The sequence below is a fragment of the Equus asinus genome, chromosome 2 (genome assembly GCF_041296235.1).
Source record: "Equus asinus isolate D_3611 breed Donkey chromosome 2, EquAss-T2T_v2, whole genome shotgun sequence".
Taxonomy (NCBI): domain Eukaryota; kingdom Metazoa; phylum Chordata; class Mammalia; order Perissodactyla; family Equidae; genus Equus; species Equus asinus.
The window spans coordinates 134,618,293-134,642,854 of NC_091791.1; the positions used below are offsets into that span (position 1 = coordinate 134,618,293).

The following is a 24,562-nucleotide window of genomic DNA, read 5'->3' on the forward strand; positions in this document are numbered from 1 at the left end:
TATGAGATGGGGTGGATCAGGACTGGGTTTGATTGTTCAATTCTGCTATGTACTAATGTAAGAATATACCTGGTGTGAACTTGGAAGAGCAGGTACATATAGCCTAGGGGACTGGTGGGAAATTTAAGGTGAGCCAAAGTATAGGACCAGCCTTGCTTAAATATCTAGTGATAATCTGGGCAGTTCTGGTATCATTTACCACTTCAATTTTTGCTGAAAAAGCCTTAGTTTGGCCACTCCAAGCTTTTTTCCATCCCTGCATCCCCGTCATCTAAAAACCAAAAGCATGTTGTTTTTGAAATAGAGTAATGGTGTCCCAAGATGGTTCTATTGAGGGACATTTGTGATTTGGGGCTATTATGAATTGGGGGTTATAGGGACCTCTGATCTGTGAAGCTGTCCCGAATTCCCTAGTTACTTTCTCTGTGGTTTCCTTCAGATCGAGCACTTACCTACCTCATATTGTGATGGCCTCTCTGTGTCTCTCCCTCTGACCAGATTGTGACACCCAAGGCAGGAACTTTGCATAGTTGATTACTGAGTATTCCTGGACTCTAGCACATGCCTGGAGCACATGGTAAGAAGCTGCTCAATAATTGTTTGTTGAATAAATGAATGAATGAGATTTGAGGTGACAGCACTCCCCTGTGATCTGAGATAATGTGACCTCTCTGGTTTGCAGTCTGGATTGACTATGAACAGAGAGTTGGGAGCTTTGATGATTGTGTGGAAGTGCCTGTGATGGTGGCCTGCAATGACTGTGATCTGAGGGGTCTGTGCACCAGTGATTATGACTTGTTGTCATTGATCTGTGATAATGACCAGCAGGGTTAGTGAACAGAAGTGACTTCATGATTGTGATCTAAAGTGACTGTGAACAAGTTGGTGATGGTACTTTCCATCACTGCTGTCAGGTGACTGTGATCCTGACCCACAGAGATTTGGCTTCAGATGACTACCAGCCAGGGTCAGACGGTGACCATTGACCTGAGCTATGTTTTCAGGGAGCAGAGTGTTGATCTCAGCTGACAGCTGAGGTTATTGATCTGCATTATGAGCTGAGGCAGCTGAGCTCTGTAGGCGTGGGCTCAGTCTGGGAATGGAGCTAATATGTATGTAGTCAGTCCTCCTAGATTTCTGATTTTGTTTTGTTTAATAAAATATCCTCCCAGGGCCTACAAACGACACTTCCCTGCTCGGCCCCTCGCAAACGAGGAGTAGAGACGAGGACTAGGTTGGGTCAATGCTCAGAAAACACTAAAAAGCATCTTCCGGGCCTTGAAGCTACGACCACGACCACATTCACCCTTCACAACTCCACAACGGTACCCCCAACCTACTCTCCCGACCTTGGCTACCGGCCCCAAGTGCGCCTGCGCGGAGGCGGGGAGGCGGGGAGGTGCTTTGCCCTTTGTTGTGGGCCCCAGTTTCCCAGGACACCGCGCGGCGCTGGGGTGGGGCTATGCAGATGAGGCACTCGGGGGGCGGGGCGGTTGCGGCGGCGTCGGCGGCGGCCGGGGAGGGTCAGTTGGAGGCAGGCGCTCGCTGAGGCAGGAGGAGGGCTCTGGGCCCGCGGCCTGACAGGGACTTAGCCCGCAGAGATCGGCCCCGCGCGCGCGCGACCCCACACCCACCCACTCATCCACCTACCCACTCCCTGCGCCGCCTCCTCCCACCCTGAGCAGAGCCGCCGAGGATGATAAACACCCAGGACAGGTAACGGCCCGGCCCAGGCTCCCCGCCCCCACCCGCCCCTCATCTGCTCCAGAGGGCCTCCTCCCCCACAATCCAACGGGTCCCCGCCCCCCCAACGGGGCCCCATCTGCCCCCCCACTGGGTCCCTTCTCCACTTCTGCCACCTCAGTCGGATCCCCAGCCCCGCAATGAGGCCTCCTTCCGTCCTTTAGCCCCCTCCCTCTAGCCCGGCCCATCCCCCTCATCCGGGCCTCCTTCTCCGGTAAAGCCCGCACAAACCCGGACCCAACCTTACAATCAAGTCCCCATTTCCATTCGGCCCCGCCGAACGGTGCCCCATTCCCCAAACTGGGCTTTCTTCCTCATCCAGACTCTCCAGATTGTTTCCCATCTTCCCCAAATCTTTCTTCCTCTCCCTTTGAGTCACTTAACCCAATCTTTTGAATTCCTTCCCTAATTCAAACTGCACCCTCTGACCGGACCCCTCTCTTCTCACTGCTCCCGCCCCCCAGTCGGACTCCATCCTTCAGTTCTCAACTGAACCCTTTACCCCCACCCATTACCCTCTGCCGCTCTCCTCAGCCCTAATAGTCTTTACAGCGATGCCCAGCCGTCCCCGTGGTCTCTCACTCCAGCTTCATCTTTTCCCATCCCTCCTCCCTTGACACCGCTTTCCCAGTTCGGCCCCATTTTCCCTGTCTCCCACCCTCATTCCTTTTATTTCTCGAACACGTTGAACTTGACTTCCGTCCTCCATCCTATTCCCATAATGGGGTTACCCCCAATACTCTTCTAAACACTCCTACCCTTTAAACACTTTCTCTCAACTGGAACTCATCTTTACTCTTACTCCTCCCATCTTAACTGAACCCCATCTTTAGATCATTAGATCACAGAACTCAGCCCACCCTGCTTCTACCGAAGGCCTACCCTCTTTCCCTGAACCTCCGGTGCCTTCAAATCAGACCCCATACTCTAAACGCTGGGCCTTTGCAAGTTTCCTCCCTCAAAACCAGACCCCAGCCTTCCCCTGTTAATTGGAGAGAAAGGGTGCACATCTTTCTGAAACTGAGCACCAGTGGTTTTCTAAACTGGCATCACTATACTTCCCCCTGGCCAAACTAGGCAGAATTCAGCATTTCAGTTTTCCTCTCTTCACCTCTCCTTTTTTTTTTTCCAAGGCAGCCCTTGTCATCTGTCTCTCCCTCAAACATATCCCATATTTCTGCCCCAAAATCTTCTTTGAAACTGTTTCATAATTTCCTGATTCCCCGCAATTTTTCACCGCAGTTGTTTCTTATACATCAGAATGGCTTCCATTTGCAATTTGGGTCTAATTCTCTTCCTCATTTTTTCCGTAGACTTGTTGCTGCCCCCGCCAAAATGAGTCTGAAGCTCGTTAGTTCCCCACACCAGACACTTTGTCCCCAGATTTGGCCTTATGGTCTCTTCCCCTCACTGGGGCCTCATTGTTTTGCAAGTAGATTGATTCCCTGCAAATCCTCCTTAAATTGTGCCGTGGCCTATCCAAAACTAGACTTTAGTTCCTCTTACCAACATAGCCTTCCTTATTGCTTTTCTTCACATAGGACTCTACCATTTAAGGTTCCTCTCAAACTTGGGCTCCCTCCTCACCAAAATGGTCTCTAACTTGCCATTTCCCAGTCCTTTAGCAGCACCATCCTTAAATAATCCAGCTAGGTTTTCAGCTTTTCTTGTATCTCAGTGTTTCTCAACCCTGGCTGCACATTTGAAAAATCACTCCCTGTACCCTACCTTCAAAGATCTGCTGTAATTGGCCGAGGGTGAGGCCTGATTATTGGTATATGTTTTTAAAGTTCTCTGGGTAATTCTTTCTAATGTTCAGACAGGGTTGAGAAGCACTGCCTCCTCTTACACCCCAGCCCCCAGAAAGCCCCTCCCATCATATTCCTTTAGTGGGTGTCAGCCTTTTCTCTACTGAAAAAGGCTTTTTCTTAGGGATTTCTTAGTCTTTTTCTCCTAGGTACTATCCAGAAACATCCAAAATACCCACCACAGCCTCTTAAATTCTCCTACCTCGAGTCACACAGTTCTCAGCTATTAGCCATTTTCTTCCCTTAATTCTCAGATTCTTATGTCTCCCACACTCCCATTTCTTCCCTACATGCAGAGAGAAAATTCACTTCTCATTTCCTGTTGTGTTATGGTTCTGTTTGATCCATTGTCCCCACCTCCCAAGCCCTCTTTACCTACAGTCCCATTCTGTTGTTACAGTTTCCTTTTCCGAGACTCTCCATATCCATTTCCCTTTGCAGTCCCCTCTTTTATTCCATCTTCTCTAACCCACCCCCTCTGGAGCTGAGAAGGTGGAGGTGGATGTATACTTAGATGGTGCTGGATGCAAAAGGTGTTACTTGTGAAGAAGGCTGTGTGCTGAGGGTAGACAACAGGTATGAGAGAGGGCAGGATGAAGTACAGGGGTGGAGGGAAGCAGAGGAACCTACTGAACAACCCATGAAAGGGGTATGTGAGATGGATTTTCTTTCCTCTTCTTATATTTTTGTCTCCTCAGTGGGGTTTGGAAGGTGATGTGGTCTCAGCAGGCATTTTCTGAAGTCCTCCAGACTGAACTGGTCTGGGTGCCAATTCCTTTGCCTGCTGAGCCCTGAGAGTTGAGCACTTGGGACGAACACATAAGGGTCTTCGCTGACTGAGGTTGAGAGACCTGAGTTCTAGTTCTGGCTAGCCAATGTGCTTACATGTAAAAAGAGGAGGTTGGGTTCGCCTAACTTGAAGATTCCTTCCAGCTTCCTAAGTGGCAAAACAGGCTTGCTTGTCTCCAGGGCCCTTGCTTAGGGTGTTGGTAATTTGAGGGGTTTGGCTGTATGAAAGGCAGGTGGAGGGAGGAGCCAGCTGGCTTGCCAGGGCCTGGGCAGGAGCAAGGACTTGGATCAGGCTCCTCCACTTTGGCCTGGGGGTGGGGTGGTGTGTGCAAGGTGTCTGGTTTCTTTGAGTTATGGCAATCCTTTTTCCATAGCATGTTTCCCAGCCTCCTCTGGCCTGCCCCTAACTTTCTAAAAGGAATCCTGGTAAAGCCTTAACTAGGGATCTGGATAACAGCCGGATATTCTTCCCAGTCAGTGTTCTCGGTGTTTTGTATCCGCCGAGGGGGTAAGCTGGCTGGGAGTTTAGCTCCCATTGGGTGGGGGATGGGCTTTCCAGCTTCCCTGGCTCCAGTGAAATACTCAAGAGGTGGAGGCTTGGTTTCCTGGAAGAAATAGCTGCAGAGGAGCCGGCAGTATGTTTTGAAAACTAGGCTCTTCCTTGCCAATTTTGTTCTGATTAGTACCTCCAAAATGTCAAAATTCCTGATGGTAGGTGAGGGAAGGAGACACAAGTTCAAGCACTTTTATTATGGGTTTTGAACATGAGGTTTAAATCCCAGGAAATGAAGCTTCACAATCTTTCTCTCCCTGGATTTGTTGGGGGAGGAAGACAGTCTCTGTCTAGGGCTTCCTCCGTACCTTGTGACAGTACAGCATATGGAGAAGAGCTCACCCTGGCTTGATAGCCACATGATAATCAGTTTGTGTCTTATGGGCTTTGAGGAGAAGCATTTGGTTCTACAGGTGGTTTTTCTGGGGCGTGGGCAGGACACAAGAGCACATAAGAGCTACCCTGAGCATCTTCACTGACTCGTTCCCTGAATAATGGAATTTCTGTCTCCCAAAGAATTTGGTTTTGGTTATTCCTTATTTAATGGCACTATGGCTTGTTGGGGGTGGGGTGGTAGGGAGAGCAAGTTTTCCTGTCATGTGCCTTCAAGGCCATCCCACAGAGAGAAAGAGACTCCTACTGTAGTCAGGAATCCCCCCAAACTGGAGGTATGCTTCAGAAGAAAGCAGTGTGGACTAATAATAGTAATTCTTCACTCTGCTAAGAAATCTAAATTTAGCCTCAGAACTGCTCAGAAATATAAAAAAGGGGACTGAGGAGTGGGGTAGAGGGATGTTACATATGTGCATTTCTAGAAAAAAAAAGTAATTTATCCCTTGTTGAAACAGTACGTGGTGTTGATTCAAGTTGGTGCCATGATTTGGAAGGCTATGAAGCCTCATTGAAAGCTGTAGACCAGAAATGGCCAAGTAGGTGAGAAAGAATTTTGTTACTTGGAGTGAACAAAACAGGTAGTTTCCTATTAGCAACAGAAGAATTAAAACGCTTTGTACAAGATAAAACCTTATGAAAATTTCCTAGGCCTTTGATACTGTATAAACAATGAGGTAATTCTACCCTGGGAAGAGAGGCTGGACCTGGGTGATGAGCTTACTAACTAGCTTGCGGTACTTAAAATGTATCTAACGTGTAAAATTAAGGTCTTATTGTAAAGCATGATTACCTAGCTATCCACCCACCTCTGGTAGCACCGGTGGTTTTGCCTACCTTTGGTGGAAGATGTACCAATATCAGCTGTGTAATAAGATGAGCAAACCTCAGAGGCACAGATATTCTAGCTGCCAAGCTAAGTGTGTTTCTTGTGGAGAATCAACCAAAACCCAGTTTTGCTTTCAGTCTGTGATTCAAAGTGGTGATGTCATTTTCTTTATAATGTTGCTTAGCAAGTAGACTCCCTTTGGCACACAGAACAGCCCTAGTGAAATGTCTTATGCCTGGTATCTGACCAGGGCCCCTTTCCTGGGGAAATTGGCAGCTGGAAATCAGCTATGGTCACAACTAGACTGGAGGTGGCCATCACCTCCCACCTTTCTTCCTGTTTCTTTTTAGTTAAGTGTGATGGCAGCCCTGGATTGGTCCCTCTTGGCATAGGGATTAGTCATCAGAGACCATCCTAGTCTCAGTAAAAGCAGTTTATGTGAGGGAAGTTTATGAGAGAGTTGTTTGAGGCAGGGCCTGAGACAGGAATGGGTCAGAAGTTGAAAAAGGGGAGTGAGATAGAATGTTTGGGAATGTGGTTTTTATCTTTTCACTTGATACCACGAGGTAGGTTATACTAAGGGCCTCTGACCAGGTAATGGAAATCAGAAAGGGTGCAGACTTGAACAAGCTCAGGCCGCTGATTCAAATGAAACATGATCAAAAGTATATCAAGGGGAATATGAATTCAGGTATTTGTTAGATGTAGCTGAATGCAAGTTAGTCACACAGTTACTTTTTTAAAATTTAAAAAAATTTTTCCTTTCTCCCCAAGGCCCCCAGTGCATAGTTGTATATTTTTAGTTGTAAGTCCTTCTAGTTGTGACATGTGGGATGCCGCCTCAGCCCGGCCTGATGAGCGATGCCATGTCCGCGCCCAGCCTCCCCACGAGCGAAACCCTGGGCCACTGGAGCAGAGCGTGCGAACTTAACCACTTGGCCACGGGGCCGGCCCCCACAGAATTACTTTTATATTAAATCTCTACCCTGTGTAGTAGGCTATACCCTGCTTTGAGCAAACTAAATATAAAAATCAGAACTGACAAAGTCAACTGGAAGTGATTGTTTAACAGGAGATCCTTTATCAAGAGATTTGATATTACTTCCTTTAAATAGTAAGGTCCCTAGAGATTTAAAAATAAGATTTGAATTATAAAAATTTGATTGACCAGGAACATTCCCCAGCAATATATCTGCTGCATACACTGCCTCTCTGTAGCCAGTGTATGAAATTATAACCTGCTAAGGGCATTTCAGACAAGTTTTTCAGAATGCTTTAAGTTAGAGGCCGCAGGATGTGATATGTCAGTGGCACTCATACGTATCCTTAGGAGTGCTTCCAAGGGAATGTCTGATAACAACTGAGAAAATAAAAGGCACTAACAGATCAGCTCTAATCTCCCATCTCTCTTCCGAATTAACTTGGATACCCGACACCCTCATTTCCAGCATGCTGTATTTTTTTCTTCTCCTCTAACAGCAGGACCAGCCTAGCTGGATGTTTGGGTTTAGTCTGATAGATTTGATTCTCCTTAATCAGCCTGATCTTTTCAGCTTCTAGACTCAGCTTCTTAAATCATCCTTTTGGTGGTAGAGATTAAACCATGCCTGCCCCCCAGTGGAGAGTGAGCAGGAAAGGAAAAAGCTGGGCATTGGAGCCAGTAGAAACACGACTGAACTGAATATGAAACCTAACCTGGTTTGGATCTTGTGATAGGAAGACTTGTGTTTAGAAGCCACTTTCTCTGTGTTTAAGTTTCCTCTAGTATTCACTGTTGATGTTGGTGGCATATTTTGACATAATACCATTTTGTACACTAAAGCCAACACAAGAAGAGAAAGCCATTGCTGGACATTTTCATGTCCCTTGATTTCTTTAACCACCACATGGATGTACCCATCTGCCTTCCCTTCTCACTTCAGAAATAACAATTAGCAATTTCTTTTTTTGAAAGAGAAGCAATTTTCCATTCAGAGCATGTAACTAAAAACAGATCCATTTTATGATAGACGATGAAGATAATTATGGATTGTGATCTACTATCTACTAAGCTTATGCCAAACCCCAGCTGTTTCTCTTAGAGAGCTGGAACTGGATCCCATGGTGGGGGCCTGAAACACTCTTCCACCCCCACTCACACACACACTTGCTTTTTCGTGCAGACTTTGGTGGACGGGGAGGAAGAAAGTAGTCTCCAAGATCCCTGTATGCGAGAGTGGGGAAGTGAATGATTTGTTACCGTGAAATAGCCTTCTTGCATTTATTTGAAGAGGAACGAGATCAGGACACGAGCAATATCAGGAGCTCATAGATTAGTGCTGGACACAGGGCAGGCTCTAGGGATTATTTCTGGGAAGACAAAGGGGATTCTGAATCTAAAAAAAGGAAACCTACCTCATTCTGATCTTTTCGATGGGTTGGCCCCATTGTTTCTGCCATTTCCAAGTAAAAATTAGCTCGGAATCAAGATAATGGTTGAAATGCAGGTCAGGGGTTGAATGTAGTTCTCCCATCTAAAGACTGTTGAGGAATCATTTCTCTGTAAGTAGGAGTCTGAAGTTTAAGTGAGTTAGCACCATAATTCTAGAACTGCAAGGGCCTTGGTGATTTGGTTGTTTTGTGAACCCATGCACTTCTCCTGGTATACAAAGCTACATCTCATCTCTTTAGCCTAGAGGAGGTTTGCTCAGTTTTCTCCAGTGCCGCAGCCTTCCTGGTGCTCCAGCAGGAACCTCAACAGAGACCTGAAGTGGTCTCTAGGAAACAGGAAGGGAATCAGGTCATGTGGGGCATATGTGTGCCTTTGCTTGGGGAAGCCTCCACCCTTGTCATTTTTTTCTGGCCTGGACACTCTTTTCTATTCCTTAACACATTGGAAGGGATCATTCCCCGCCGCCCCGGGAAATCAGTCTCATCCTTGAAAACAGTAGCGTAGTCCTCTGTCATGCCCCTTCTGCTAGTAGCTGTTGGTAAGGCCAAAAGTAGGCAGGCTGAGGATGCCCTGAGGCTTTCCAGAGGAGGCAGGAGGCAGGAGGCAGGAGGCAGGAGGCAGGAGGCGGCCTATGTGGTTATCACTCTCAGGCGCTGATGCTGCTCCAGGCCCACTGACACTGCCCTGGGAACTCCCATCTCCCAGTGAAATTTCCGTGTGTAATTTCAGGCCCCTAGTTGAAATCCTTGAGAGAAAGAGGAGCCGAGCTAGAACAGTGATGGGTTTGGACTTCCTGTCTCAGCTGGAATGCTCATACAGGTTTCAGTACTCAGAGTTTTAGTGGGCTGCCCATTTGGTTATTGTACCATTGCCATGTTAGGTGTGAGTTCTGTTCTGTCACTCTGAACCTAAGTGAAGAACTCAAATCTGGCATGCCATGTCATATAAAGCAAAGGACAGTGTGAAGAATGGTGCCTCACGTTATTTTACAACTAGTTTTCAAGAAAAAAAGCCTTGATTTCTAGCATTTACTGATTTCTGTGGTGTAAATACTACCCCCTGGCTGATTCAAGCTACCAACATGACATCACTAAACACACAGTGGGGAAGAATGCACAGTCGTAGGAGCTGGCTCCAGCACATCAGTCCAACAGCCTCCCAAGTTATCCATTGCATTCCAGCTGCCCTGAGGCTGGCGTGTTGGGGCTGCAGGACAGGCCTATTGCTGAGTCATTGTGTACATGCACAGACAATTTACCTCTTTCCTCGTTTCACTTGCCCTCAGCCGGTGGAGTGAACTACATCTCAGCCTAGGGAGCCACTAAATTGGATTCAGAGAAGGCAGTGGAACAGGTTTGTTGGGTCCACCTAAAAATCATGGTGGCACTAAGGGCACACACCTGGAGGTGACAGGGAGCTGCTTTAGGAGCCTTTCATCCTCTGTAATCCATCTGATTATTGGCTTCCTTACTCAGGTCCCAGCATGTATAGCTCCTTCCAGCAAAGCCCCAACCTCCCTCCACCCCCCGCCAGTGCACATGCACCTGAGTGTCCATTCTGACCACAGCAGTATTACCTAAACTCCCATGCCTAGATCATATTCTAGCAAAGGGCAAGGAGGCCCAGCATTTGGTGGCACACCATGGACAAACTCTGACACCATAATACTCTACTATAGTGCACCTCCTTTCTGGCAGCTAAATCCCTGGATTTAATTCAGTTCTTGACTCTAGAGGGATCTGGGTGATTTCTTGTCCAGTTCCTTTGTTGATCAGGGAGAAGGCCATCATTGGAAAAGTTGTCTTGGGAGTTTCTTAGGGACTCAGTATCCAGCCCACATGACTTCCTGAGGCCCATATGCCTGTCCAGCATGAAATGATTGTGTAGGCTTTGCAATTCTGCCACATTGGTATTGAGGCACTGTTGGGGTAAAGGTGTTGGTGGGGGTACAGGGCTCCAGGCCGAGCAGGCAGGCCAGGATCTGGTTCCTCCCATGGTCTGCCAGCACTACAGAGATATGTTTGATGTTTGACAGGTGCTCCTTTGGTCAGACATGTCCACCTGGAATCCCTTGGCCCTTCTGGGACTCCCTATGCGTCTGTAGGATGGTGGGTTCCTGCCCTTTAAGAGAACAGTAGTTCTGAAAGCTGAAGCTGAAAGGACTGGGGCAGTGTTGTATCCTTAGAGCATTTGTTAGGGAGAGCCAGGGCAGGGGTTGGGGTGGATGTGGAGTTCAGTCTTCAAGTCTTGGTGTTTACTGTCTCACCTTCTCTGTTTCTTGCAGTAGTATTTTGCCTTTGAGTAACTGTCCCCAGCTCCAGTGCTGCAGGCACATTGTTCCAGGGCCTCTGTGGTGCTCCTGATGCCCCTCACCCACTGTCGAAGATCCCCGGTGGGCGAGGGGGCGGCAGGGATCCTTCTCTCTCAGCTCTAATATATAAGGTAAGGAGGACTCTGGGGTGGAAGGCTTGGAGCAGTGTGTTCTCACACTGCACTGAACTGCTGTTGAAGGGCAGTAATCACTTTCTTTAGTTTTCTCTTAGGCCAGGCCAGTAGGGGGATTGGGAAGGACTCTTTCAACTCGGGCTGCTCTGTGGCTTTTGGAGAGAACTAGAAGGAAGTTATCAGCACCAAGCAAACACTCTGCCATCTTTGCACTTTAGGGTCCTGAGTGGGAGGGAGAATGGTGAATGGGAGGGGTGCGACAGCTCTTTCTGGTGCTGCTCCTCAGTTTCTCTTGAGAAATACCAAGGGCCAGGAGGAGCAGTTTTCCCATTGTCCTTGACCCTTGGGCATTCTGATTTTTCTCCCTTACCAGCTTGATGGAGGTGGGGCAGGGTCATGTGGAGGTGAGTGGTAAGGAGACAGGGGCCTTGCATCTCAGTCACCTGTCACACTGGCAGCATAAGGCACAATCCAGGAACTGTAGAGAACCCTGGGAATCTACGCGGAGAGTGATCTGGGCCAGGGTGGGCAACCAGCCCTTTGCTGCCTTTTAATCTCTGTGATTGAGGCCCAAAAGATGGTTTAGCTTCTCCCTAAGACTGGCCTTGATGGGTAGCAGGGTGGCTGAGTTCTGGTCTCTTGAGATTGTGCCCAAGGGAGACAACATGGACCCTGCAGTCTCCCTGGAAGCCAGCTTTGGTTGATCTGGGCACACACATCCTCATTTGTTTCTCAAGTTTCCTTTTCAGAGAGGGAAGGGAAGGAGTGTGGTGTTGGGGGGAAAAGGATGGGCTTGTGAGTCAGGGAGATCTTGTTTGAATCTCAACTCTGCTGTTTACTAGCTGTGGAACCTTGGGTCAGTTGCTTAATTGTTCTGGGCCCCTAGTATGTCAGATTTAAAATTGGAGATATTAATGCCTACCGCAAGTGCTTGTTTTGATGATTGAAAAATGGGAAAGCATCTTGCACAGTATGTGGCACTTAGTGGACACTTGGTAAATATTTCCCTTCCCATCATGCTGGATTTTAGCCGACATCAACTGGTCTTAGTGCCCGAGGAGTGATGGCTCCATTTAGCCTGCATGCAGTTCTACATTTTTAGCATGCCCTCTATCCTGTGCTACCCTGAGATTGGCCCAAGGGGACTCCCAGCACCACCTAGGTTAGGGAGCCTATGACATGGCCAGAAGCAGAAGTGACCTGGTCCTCTGATGTGATCTCCTCCCAGGACGAGAAGCTCACTGTGACCCAGGACCTCCCTGTGAACGATGGAAAACCTCACATCGTCCACTTCCAGTATGAGGTCACCGAGGTGAAGGTCTCTTCCTGGGATGCAGTCCTGTCCAGCCAGAGCCTGTTTATAGAAATCCCAGATGGATTATTAGCTGATGGGAGCAAAGAAGGGTAAGGAGCAAGTGCTGGGGAAGGGGAAGGAGCAAACGGGGAAGGAGGTCCCATTCCACAGAAGGGCATACGCTTACTGGGGCTAACACATGAGTACGGCGTCTGCCTTTTCCCCTAGCTCTAGACTTCCCAAGTAGATACCATTTTGTAACCTGTTATTTTTAGCCAGTAAAACAGGCCTGCTCCAGGTTATAATTAAAGCAGATCATTATCACATTAACCAAATCCCTGTCATTTAATGGCCCCATGGTTCACTCTTCTCAGCAGACGTTAAATCCCGCTTGAGCCGCCATACAGTGGTGCTGTTCAGAAGGCCAGGAAGCTCAGAGATACAGTGGGATTTCACTGGATTGGGCAAGGCCCTCCAAGCAGCCAGGTGTGGAGGAAACAGTCCTGAGGACGGAGTTCTCTTGAGTGGCCCCAGCCTCGTGAGGAAATCCTTTTAGGCAGAGTTAGGGCCCAGAGTCCCTCTCAGTGGCAGGTTGTCATTATCAAACTTGACAACTTTGGAAGATCCCTGAAAAACTAGTTCTCTTCCTAGGCCCCATACTGTCGTGTGAACTGCATTAAGTTGGTTAGTGTTAACTTCAGATGAAGAACCCCTATTCCAGGAAGAGATAATTCAATAACATTTTTCTTTGGAATTGTGGCTTTTTTCCTCCTAAACTCAGGGCTCCTGGTGTCTTGAAGAACTGTCTCCCTGGAGCTTCCCTATTTATAATGCTGGCTGTAAGCCTCAGAAAAGCCCTTTTTTGGGGTGGGTGGGAAGTCTAGAGAAATGGTGGTGGGCCTGAGTGCTTTTCTTTGTTTCTTGCAGATTGTTAGCACTGCTAGAGTTTGCTGAAGAGAAGATGAAAGTGAACTATGTCTTCATCTGCTTCAGGAAGGGGCGGGAAGACAGAGGTGAGGAGTCAAAGCAGCCTGAAGCCTACTGCCCAGACGATGGGAGACTGGGGAGGGGAGAAGGGGGCTCCTAGGCAATGGGGGTGGGGCTCTTGAGCTTGCCATACAAACCCTGGGAATTCATGGGGGTGGGAGTGCCCAAAGGTCCTTTAGTAAAGGCCTAGTGCTTAGTTATTCCATCTTTGTTTCGGGTTTTCCCTCCATTTGAGCCTACCCTTGTGTTTCTTATCAGAATCCTTTTTATACTCTTATCTTCCGCAGCTCCACTCCTGAAGACCTTCAGCTTCTTGGGCTTTGAGATTGTGCGTCCAGGCCATCCCTGTGTCCCCTCTCGGCCAGATGTGATGTTCATGGTTTACTCCCTGGACCAGAACTTGTCCGATGAGGACTAACGGTCATAAAGGATGCTTTGCCCAAGAGCCACAGTGGGGGAAGAGGGGAAGTTAGGCAGCCCTGGGACAGAGGAGGGGGCTCCTTGCTGTCTAGAAAAGGACGCTGAGGGGCTCGGGGTGAAGGTTGCCTATTGTGTTCTTGGAGTTGACTCGTTGAAATTGTTTTCCATAAAGAACAGTATAAACATATTATTCACATGTAATCACCAATAGTAAATGAAGATGTTTATGAACTGGCATTAGAAGCTTTTTAAACTGCGCTGTGTGATGTGCTCTATCTAGCCTAGGGGAGGACATTGCCTAGATGGGGAGGGACTGTCTGGGTCCAGGGGCGAGGCCTGGAGGGCTGTTGGGCAGCACTGTCAGGCTCAGGTTCCCCTGCTGTTGGGCTTTTTTTTTCGGTTTTTAAGACTTGTGTATTTTCTTTCCTTGCTTCCTGTCACCCCCAAGGGTTTCTGAGTATAGGCTTTTCAGCCCCTGGGCAGTGTCCTTGAGTTGTTTTTTTGACACTCCACGGGGGCTTCACGGGGGCTTCTCTGTGTGCATTTGTGTCTGGCCTGGTGAAAGCAGGTCTGACCCCTCCTTCTTTAGAGCTTAATGTTATTCTGGCATTTGGTTAAGCTGGCTTAATCTGTTTAATGTTATCAGTGCATTATAAATAGGGGCACTAAAGTTCACTCCCACCACCAGGGCTTCTTTTGGGGTGCCTGGGCCTTAAAAATAAGTAGCCAACTCCAATTCTCAAATCAAAGCCAGAAGTTCTTGCTCCTGGTTGCAGGCCCAGGCCACAAGGTGTCTCCTTCCTAGGGTCGCAAAGAACAGAGCAAGAAAAATAGCAACTCAGGGCCTGGGAGTTGTGGGGGAATCTGTTGCCTGGCTGAGTATAGTGCTAACTGCCCCCCTCCCTCTCTAACAGGTTCTGAGTAGGGCCTGAGACCCTGTTCCACAGGGCTTAGGGGTGGGACCGGGGGTGTAGAAGTGGCCTGCCCTTTTCTGTTTTCACTGAACAGCTTGTTCTAAGGGGGGGAGGAAGAGGGAGAGATCTAGATTGGGTGAGGGGGGTGGGAGTGTCAGGGAGGCAAATGTGTTGTGTTATTGTGTCAATAAACTGATTTAAAGTTGTGGTGGTTCTGCTCTTTATTCCTGTACCAGGATCAGCTTCCTACCACCACAAGTCTATAGCTTAACCTAGTAGGGGTGTGATACATGGTTCTTAGGAAAAAAGCTACAGTGCATCAGGACAGATCAACTGGCTGAGGTCTCTGGGGCCACATTACATTGCAACATGTGGGGTTGCTAGCTGTCTGGGAGACACTGCCAGAGCCCCATAAAGAGACAGGTCTGTACACATCAGCTTCATCCAGAATAAAGGCTATATTCAGGATTCAAGCCGTTCTTAGTTCTTCCTTTCATATAGAAGGCTGGGTCCTGAAACCGGGTTTTGGCTTTCACATGGAGCTGCCTGACATTCCCGTTCCTGGAGGCGTCTGAAGGAAGTAGCACACACCTTCCCTAGGAAGACAGTCTTCTCCTTTTGGAGCCCAGTGCCCTCAGGTATGGCTGCTGTTCCCCTGTGCCACCAGTCTGATGAATAAGCTCTCAGTGGCACTAGAGGGGGCTAGAATCTTCTTATGTTCTTTTTTAATTTCTCACACGCTTACTAGCATTTTTTTCCCTTTTGCTTCTGTTTTCCCAAGTAAAGTGCTGGGCATGTTCTTCCACCTCCCACAGCCTTGGAACTATCTACTGTTAAGCTGTGGCAGTCCTTTGTTTCTCTGGGTCTTTGGCGCATTTTTACATTGTCCTGTATGGAGCTTAGTTGTGTTTTCATGCTGAGCCAACTTGTTACCCTTGGACTTTACCTGGTATTCATTAGAAGATGTAAACTCCGCTCTTCCACCCCTCACAGTACTAGGAGAAGGTCTGAGCCTAGAGATACTCAATTGAAATAACCGCTTGAAGATGTCCTCCACTGAGCAGATAACCCATAGAGGCAGCATAAAGGCAGTGACTGAAAAATGGTCACTATAGTGAGATATTTGCCACCGAGATCCATGTGGATGCTGACAATGGCCAAGTTAATGTAGGCAGTTTAGGATTCAGATGTTAAACTCAAACCCAAAGAATATACAAGACAAGGGTAAAGAACCAAGATAAAACTCAGTCCTTTAATTGTCCTCAAAGCTGGCGGAGTGGACAGGAAACACACCTGAGATTCTGCTGCCATCTGCTGGTGGGTCCTCTTTAATACAGTCGGAGTTAGAAGGACTAAATTGGAAACCCAGGTACAGTTAAGATTTCCCTTGCAAAAAGAAAAACTTTTGCTAGATAAGACCACTGACAGAAAAGAAACATGGTACCCAAAAGTTGCATTCCAATTAAAAAAGCAACTTAGAAGGTGGACTATTTTGAGGGGTGGTGGATGGGACAGGGGAGATATGTGAAAGGCAAACTAAGTCTAAATTTAAGAACAGGGACGTTAAAAACTTTATTCAATAAATACAACAAATAATTTAAAAATATACTTCAATTCCAAAGCCAATTAAGAAAAAGAAGTAGCAAGGAAGGTGGGGGGAAAAGGGAGAGGAGGAAATCAGAGGAAAAGGAGAACGTTCAAGAGGCCAAACAATGGTTTGGTTGGGCTGTGTTTCAGAATGTACCACCCTTTGAAATTCTGATCAAATGCTCTTGACCCATAAACCCTTAGCCCTTGTTCTGAGGGGGCAAGCCATAGGAGTCCACTAGCCAGGAATGATTCTCTGGGCTCTGGAATATGGGGGGGAGTGTTAGGGGGTAGTTTCCCAGTCATTGCTAAAAATCATCTGTTCTAACTCCCTAGGCAGGTTTAAGTAGTGCAAATTCTTAGGCAGAGAGCTCCCATCTGCATAGTTTCATAGGTGTGTCCAAAGCCAGGGCCTCCAGGAGACAGGCCCCAGAGTACCCAGGGGTCCAAAGCCACTTTGGTGAACAGGATCTAAGGGGGAAGATAGGAGAGGCCAGGGCACAGGATAAAGCTCCTGGATAAGCCGCTTAGTGGCCAAGCTGGAAAACACTGCTGGGCAGGAAAGGGCTGCAGGGCAGTTAGTCTGGACATTGGATTCAACAGCTTGCCATCAGCCAGGGAAAGTGGAGCTGAGGATGCATATGGAGCAGGCCCAGGAAGATCAGGAAGCTGAGGGAGAACGGAAAAGTGGAGAGGAAGGAGGAGGCAGCTCAGCAGCAAACTCCAGGAGAAATAACCAGCAGCCCTCACAGATTTGTGATTGTCTCTTAAAAAGATTTATTTTCTCTTCTTGCCTGAATGTACAAAGGCAAAAAGAGTACAGTTTGTATATATATATATTTATATATATATATAAAAAAACAAGGAACTTGGTAATGTACATTTTACAGAAGGGAAGAATTAGGAAGACTGAAATTAAATCCAAATCCAACAGAGCAACGCCAATGGAACAAAAGCTATGAACAGCAACACTGCCCCTCCAGCCCGGGCCTCCAGCTCGCCCCAACCTGCTCCCAATGGGGGGCTGAGCACCAAGGCAAGCGGGTGGGCTGGGGCAGGAGGGGCTGGGGATGGGGCCTGGGAGGGGCTCAATCCCAGGAGGGGCCCATGGCAGAGGATCAGCAGAAAGCTTCCTGGGATGCCCTAGTAATAAAACAAATGACAAAGGCCCAGAATCATGGGGCCAACTAGCTGCCCAGTTGAATCTTGGGGGCATCAGAGTAGACACTGAGATGGTGATAGGGTATAAGGGATAATAAGTGATATGGGTGACCTCAAAGCCTGTATAACAATAACTCTCTAGCCCTTCTGCAGTCTCACCCTCCCACCTCATCTTGGAGCCGGGAGAGAAGAGATTCAAGAATCACCATTTCATTTCATGGAGTGCCCTCTTAACCCTTCTGCATGTGGTCCTTTGACCTTGAGATGTGTGGAGAGGGTGAGGTAAGAGAAAGAAATTTCATACACGTACACATACATGTACAGGCAGGGAAAGGGGATGAAGGGAACTGGCACACCTTAAATAAGGAAGAAGCAGATGTAAATCCTAAAGATCAGCTCTCCAAGGCTTGGCTATCCTACCTGGGGATGAGGCTCCTTCCCTCTAGCTTGTCTCTGGGGAGCCCCAATGAGCAATGTCTATGTAGAGGCTTGGGGTGGCTCAGAGAGAGTCTTGGTCTGGTGGTCTGAGCCCCTAGCAGCAGACTTTTCCAGCCTTTGCTTCGGGGTGGGGCGGGGCTGTGGGAATCCTTGCTGAATGTCTCATCCTTTGGACCAGGTCATGCGTGCCACAGGTACCCCCAACTGTGTTTCCTCCCCACATAGAGAGGCTGGAAGTGGACAGCAAATCTTTCGCTCAGCACTCATCAAGGATTTCTATTTCTTCAGTTGCTGCTGCCGCTGCTTCGTGTTATTTCAGGGAGGGAAGATTGGACCCAGCAAGGATCGGGGACCAGGAGGATCAGGGATCAGGAAAAGGCAGGCCATCCTGCCACTGTTGCTTTCACCTGCTCCTTTGGGCAGCTCAGCTCCTACTCTTCAAGGGAGACTGGATATAAGGATCAAAGAGCCAAATGCTTTTTAAGGAAAAGAAACAAAGAAAGAGCTGTTCCCATCTGCAGAACCCAAGGCTGCCCTGCTAATGCAGAAATTCCTCTTCTCTGTGTTACAGAACAAAGCAGAAAGGGCAGGAATGCCAGGCCATGCCTACCCAATGGGAAAGAAAATTACTCCAAACAGTTTCTTTACAATATGTACAGAGCACGCTGTAAGCCAGTGCCACAGATACAAAACACACAACAATATTTAAAAACAAACAGGAACAGAGATGGGCCCTTGGCTCTACCTGACAGGAGCCTGGGAGGGCATAATCAGACTGAAATTCAGAGTCATCCTCTTGGTGGGGTGATTCAGGTTAGGTGGGGTGAAGGTGTCCACACCATCTACTTCCATAGATGAAAGGGAAGTCACTGCTCAGAACACTGCCCACTAGGGCAGGAGGGGGCAGAGGGCATGATGGGGGAAAGGGATGCTCCTTGGGTGCCTGCTAAGAGGTCTAAAACAGTGGGGGTGTTTTTGGGAGGCCTCAGAACCCAACTTGAACCAAAACAAGGACATGAAAACCTAGAGGAAAGGTCTATAGGTCAGAGGGCCTGCTCTTGGGCAAATGATCCTAAGCCTATCTGGAGGAAGGCTCCAGGGATCTTGGGAAGCAGTCTAGCTGGGCATTGTGCTTACTGTCCTCCACCTCCAGGCCCCAAACTGAGTCAGAGCCAAGCCCATGCTCTCTACTGGTCACTTTTGGCACTCTGGTCACAAATACCCCTCTCTAGCCTAGGGTGGTGTCTGTCAGTCTTTATCTCTCTCTCAATCCAGAAGGTCAAGGAAAGATAGGAGAGGAGGAGAACAAAGAGATGACACCTCAAAATCAAAGTAAGAGCTAAAGCTCCCCACACCTTGGGGAAGAAGTGACTCCAATGAAGTTACCAAATCATCATTACTCTCCCAGTACAAAGAGCATAAAGCCCGGACTGGGAGACAGCATTTCTAATGAGAGCAGAGAAATGTCTGCTGTCTCAAAGCACAGCTCCACTGAGTACACTCTGTGGCTCTGAGGACTAATGGCTTGGATGTGTTATCCCAGGGTCTAAGGAACACAACCTCCCATGGTCAATGGCCCCTAAAACAAAAACGTGTATTACAAACAAACACGCTTATATTGGCACACACGGGGTTATAGATTGAGCTATATAAAATCATGTACTCGTATACAGAGGAATTGGGCTGTGTATATTTGTGGCCCTATATGAGGAGGATATTCAGATGGCTGAATGGATAGGACATCTCTAAGAACTGCTGGGTGCTCCCAGGGTCTGCCTTCTGGGCCTTGCCCTAAGGTGACCTGGCAGACTCCAAAACTCCCCATGCTAGGGGGAATACTGTTTTACCTGCCTGAGTCTTAAGAGCCAAGCAGTGGAAAAGATGAAGAGAGATCAGCATGGGGATCCCCCTGGGAAAGGCACCAAGGGGTTAGGATGGAAGAGAGAAAAGGTCAAGGGGTTGGGGGCTAAGAAGCAGCAGGACTGAGTGGGGAAGCAGGTTCTCTTTCACAGACTCCATTCATGCTCCAGCTCCAGCTTACTCCCAGTATCCCTGGGGAGCCCTGTGCTGGTGTTGGGACCCCTGGCCCTCTGCCTGACAGGTAGCCCAAGGCCATGTTAGGGCAAATGCCTTGGTCTTCCTTTCCAGGATAGGCTCTGAGCATTTATATGTGCTCACGTGAGAGGGGAGAAGTCTTCATATTTGAAGACCTTGTTTTCACAATTACAGAGAAAACAGCCCCCACTTTCTTTCCTGAGATTCCGATTCCTCCACTTGCTGCCAGTTCCCAGGGCCCAAACCGCTGGGGAGATGCAGAATCTGGTGATGGCGGTTATGATGGTGAGAGGGGTATGGCTGCTGTGCTATCTTCAGACCTTACCCGGTGCTTGGGGAGGTCCCTCCCCGGGAGGGGCGGGGGTGTGTGGTACTGCTCCAGCAGCTGACCAGGGGCTTGGAGAACAGGGCAGGGACTTCTCTGGGCTGAGGCCATGTTCTCCTGGTTGCTCCCCGTGCCTTCATCTCCACAGAGGCCACAATAGTCACTGTGGCCGAGAGAATAAATATTTTTGCTAAGTACCAGCTCTCCAGCTCCTGAGGAAGAGGGAAGGTTGGGGAGTCCGGGGATCTGGTGGAGGTGAGACAGCCAAGCGTCTGCCTTCAGTCGTGATGGGAACGGCAAACAGGATGATCAACACCATTTAACTGATGTCTAAATGGCGCCTCCAGCACCTCCTTGGGTGAGCCAGTCCGGGCCCATGAAGCTGACTTTATCCGGGCACTTGGTGTTCTGCAAGGGAAACATGGACAAATGACCAGGCACTCAGCTGGATGGCAAAACAACCACAAGGTGGCGCTCCCAGAAAACAAACTGCAGGGCTGGTTGGTACTGTTCCCTAGGGGACATATGTGTTCCACAGCTCCTCTCAGACGCACATGGCTTCATGGGAGACTTGCATAAGAGGCTTGGCCAGGGTTCCACTGTTTCCAGACTGCTGACCCCACCTAGGCTCCACAGAGATTCTGTGATCCAGGTATCAACTATCCCTGCTCTAAGTGTTACCCCAAATTACAAAGTTACTTACCAATCTCACCTCCGGGGGGGTGGGTAGAGTGAGGGAGTTGAGCCTTGCTGGCTGGCAACAATGGCTGTGGAAGAAAGCCCTGAGTGAGAAAGAGGACATGTTAGCAGAGCACTCCCAGAACCGTCCAATAAGCACTTTCTCTTTACCAGCTAGGTGGGTGCTGGGAGGAGTTTCTCCTTAAATTCCTAGCTCCACTGAATTTTGGGGTGCTGACAGAAAAAAATCTGATAGGTGGCCAGATATAGTGGCTGGGGTTAGATAGTAAGCCTCTTTATTTATTTATTTATTTATTTATTTTTATTGAGTTATTGATAGGTTACAATCTTGTGAAATTTCAATTGTACATTAATGTTTGTCAGTCATGTTGTAGGTGTACCACCTCACCCTTTGTGCCCACCCCCCACCCCACCTTTCCCCTGGTATCCACTAAACTGTTCTTGGTCCATAGTTTTAAAATTCCTCATATGAGTGGAGTCATACACAGATTGTCTTTCTCTCGCTGAGTAAGCCTCTTTTTTTCCCAAGTAAAGCTCTCTTTTTTCAGCTGCTTGTTTCTCTTTAGCTGTGGGAGCTCCTGTTCCTTATTCTTCTGAGTATCAAAGCCAATTTTCTGGAGGAGTTTGAGAGTCCTCAAGCTCCAAGGAGAAATAAATGTCATTTGCTTTAATGACTGTCAGTAGGAGGCTAGATTCTGGACGGATTAGAATCTCCACCCACCCAAAAAAAGGATTCTTGCCAGGGGCCCCTTTCTGTGGGCAGGGTACTGGGATGGAGTCAAAAAGACAGGAGGTGAGGAAAAGAGGCTTACCTGCTGCATAGGGTAAGTTGTACTGTGCTGGGAGCAACGAGTACCCCAAGTGGTGGTGGTGGTGGTGTGTGGACATCAGGCGCTGGGAAGGGGAGGTGCGGGGCCGGTCTACACTCCTTTCACCCCCGCCTGCTCCCCCGACGCTGCTACAGCTGCCACCACCCCCAACTACCCCACAGCCTCCCCGATCTCTCTCCTGAGAAGTTTTATCACTTATCTGGAAAGGAAAACAGAGACAAAAGCACTGTTGTGAGACACACATGAGAACCAGATGCCTGGAGTCCACATTATGACTCCTTAGAGGGGAACCTAAGAATCAAGGAGGTGCCTGGTGGAGCCGTGTCAAGTCAGCCAAGCTGCACTGTGGTTAGGACCTGAACTTGCCCATCTTCTCCCAGACCCTAGATCTGGCCTCATTGGTCTTTATGACAGCCAGTGTCACTGCACTTCCTTACCGTGGGAGACTTGCTCTTGTAGTGACTGGCATGCTGCTGCAAGATGTCCAGGGCTTTGGACTCTGAGCTGGATTTACAACTGACACTGGGGCTGGCTCGTGCCTTGTCGGCATCTTCACCCCCTGAGACCTTGCTGCCATATGGGGAGAAAGAGTAGCTGGAAGGCAGGTAGGAACCTGGGGAAGGAGAAATAAAGCAGTCAGAGAGATGGGAGATGTAGAAGAACTGCTTTTGTGAGCTTGGTTAGGTAGCACCAGTTTTCCTAGGCACAGGCTGAGATATTTTCTACCACAGTATCTTCGGGCTGAGACTATTAGTTTGCCCTTTCTTTACTAGAGGCAGAACTAGCTAAGGGATATTAGGGACATGGCCCTCAGTTGCTGAGAAGTCAACTTCCTTAGAGCCCCAGTCTCAGAGATCCACCTTGGAGAAGTGACATGGTAAAGTGCAAAGATCATAGGGTTTGGAGTCAGAGGGCCTTGGGCTCAAATCCTACCTCCGAGACTTACCAGCTGGGTAGCCTTGAGCAAATTAACAACTTTTGAGATTCAGTTTCCTCATCAAACTGAAGATAACAATACTTATTTCATAGGGTTACAAGGAGGAGTAAATAAGATAATGTACATAAATCACCTAGCACAGTGCCTGGCCCAGAGCAGACATTCATCAAATGGAACTACAGTCATGTGTCGCTTAATGATGGGGATGTGTTCTGAGAAATGCATGGTTATGCAATTTCATCGTTGTGTGAACATCACAGAGTAGACTTACACAAACCGAGATGGTATAGCCTACTACACACCTAAGGCTAAACGGTACTAATCTGATGGGACCACCGGTATATATGTGGTCCATCATTGACTGAAACGTCATTATGCGGTGCATGACTGTTATTATTTTTATATGGATGGATGGGGGTAAAAGGAAGAGAGGAACACCAAAGGGTAAGAATCTCCTATCTGTTTGAAAAGATTACTTGTCCTATTTAGAGTTTGCCTTATAATGTTACACCAGAATATTGAGACTATCTAGACTGCTCTCCTATAGAGAGCTGGGAGCTCTAAAGAGTGAAAGAAATGCTCACCCACCCCAGAAGCATCCCACGTGGCCCTTCAGGCAACAGAAATCAGTGAGTGGAGTTGAATAAGAGCATTTCCTTCTAACAACTTAAAAAACACGTGTAAACCCCTACTTTGTGCCTCACTCCCCAAGAAGTCACGGATGGCAGTGTAAAGAGCTTATCTTCCCAAGCTGAACCCTTCTAGCTGGACTTCCCCCCAAGCTGACTTCAAACTGCTCTTCCCTTCTCTGCTGTCTGACCTTTACAGCAGAACATGATCTTGCAAATGAATACATGCATTGTCTTGGTTTGAATTTTATTTGTTTCATGTGTCTCTCCTGCTACAATTAATTCATAAGCTCCTTGAGGGGTGGGAACTAGTCTTCTTTCTTTTGTGTTCCCCACAATGCCTTGCACATTGCAAAATGTAGAACATGTGTTTAAAAAAATCCCAGCTGAGGGAAGATGGCAGTGGTAGGGAGTTGTACCTTTAATTATTCATGAAAAGTGACTGTAGAGGCAACTCTCTAGCTGGAGCAAGGGAGGGAGAGGTGGTCCTGCAGACTGTAATTAGGAGCCATTCAAGGAGCTTGGGGTTAAAGTGTCTACTTCACAGAATGTCACATTCAAAAAGGGGCTGTCATCTACCTGAGCCTCAATAAGCATTGGGACCTAGCAAGAAAACTCTGGATTTGAAATCTGTGCTTCATTTCCCTTCCCGGTTAATGGAACACCAGCTGGAACGAGGGTGCTGTACCTGGGTAGTTCTGCATCATCACAGCAGGCATGCCCCGGTAGCTGGGGTGGTTGGGGTCATAGGACTGGCTGTAGGAGTAGCCGTGCATGTAGGGGATGTAGGACTGGTGCTGGGTGAGGGGGGAGGACACAGGCACATGGACACTTGGTCGGGGCTCCTTGCTCCCAAGGCGGGATTCCTCAGACGTGGGCAGCTTGCAGTCACTACTTGTGCTTTCCTTCCCATCCTCCTTGGGGACAGAGTCCTTACTCCGATTCCTTTCCTCCTTCAATTTGCGGTCTCGCTCCTCTTTCCACCGCTCATCCTCTGACTTAATGTCTGAGTACTTGGCAGGATAAACATATGTCCACATCCGGGGCTCTGCTTCCTACGACAACCACAGAATGAGCACTGAGTGTTGAACAGATAAGGGAGAGATTTCAAGGCCAAGTCCCAGTAGAAACACCAGAGCAGATAATACTAGACACCTGGGGCAGAGTATGATCTTAGCCTCTATTGATCTTCATTTACAATCAATTCTAGTTGCTCTTGCTTAAAGAGCCTGCCCCCTCCCTGCCCCAAAGGAAACAAAATGTGGGGAAAGAAAAGAAAGATCCCGAACAGCATTTTG

General features: G+C 48.2%; 2 protein-coding genes across 3 annotated transcripts in view; one reads left to right on the forward strand and one right to left on the reverse strand.

The window, feature by feature from the left end:
- Positions 1-1,561: 1,561 nt before the first annotated feature.
- On the forward strand, positions 1,562-14,808 carry OAZ2 (ornithine decarboxylase antizyme 2). Its single transcript, XM_044764730.2, is given in 6 exon segments — positions 1,562-1,716; positions 10,828-10,903; positions 10,905-10,985; positions 12,217-12,392; positions 13,210-13,295; positions 13,557-14,808. Coding segments are annotated over 6 exon segments (570 nt in total). The 5' UTR covers positions 1,562-1,696; the 3' UTR covers positions 13,688-14,808.
- Positions 14,809-18,766: 3,958 nt separating this feature from the next.
- ZNF609 (zinc finger protein 609) overlaps positions 18,767-24,562 on the reverse strand; it is a 204,249-nt gene continuing 198,453 nt past the window's right edge. For both annotated transcript variants that reach the window (XM_044764729.2, XM_044764727.2), the window contains 5 exons: positions 23,953-24,319; positions 22,136-22,311; positions 21,681-21,897; positions 20,873-20,951; positions 18,767-20,577 (listed from right to left, as the gene is read on the reverse strand). In XM_044764729.2, the coding sequence (XP_044620664.1) occupies positions 20,878-20,951; positions 21,681-21,897; positions 22,136-22,311; positions 23,953-24,319 (834 nt within the window). In that variant the 3' untranslated portion in view covers positions 18,767-20,577; positions 20,873-20,877. The remainder of the gene's footprint in view (positions 20,578-20,872; positions 20,952-21,680; positions 21,898-22,135; positions 22,312-23,952; positions 24,320-24,562) is intronic.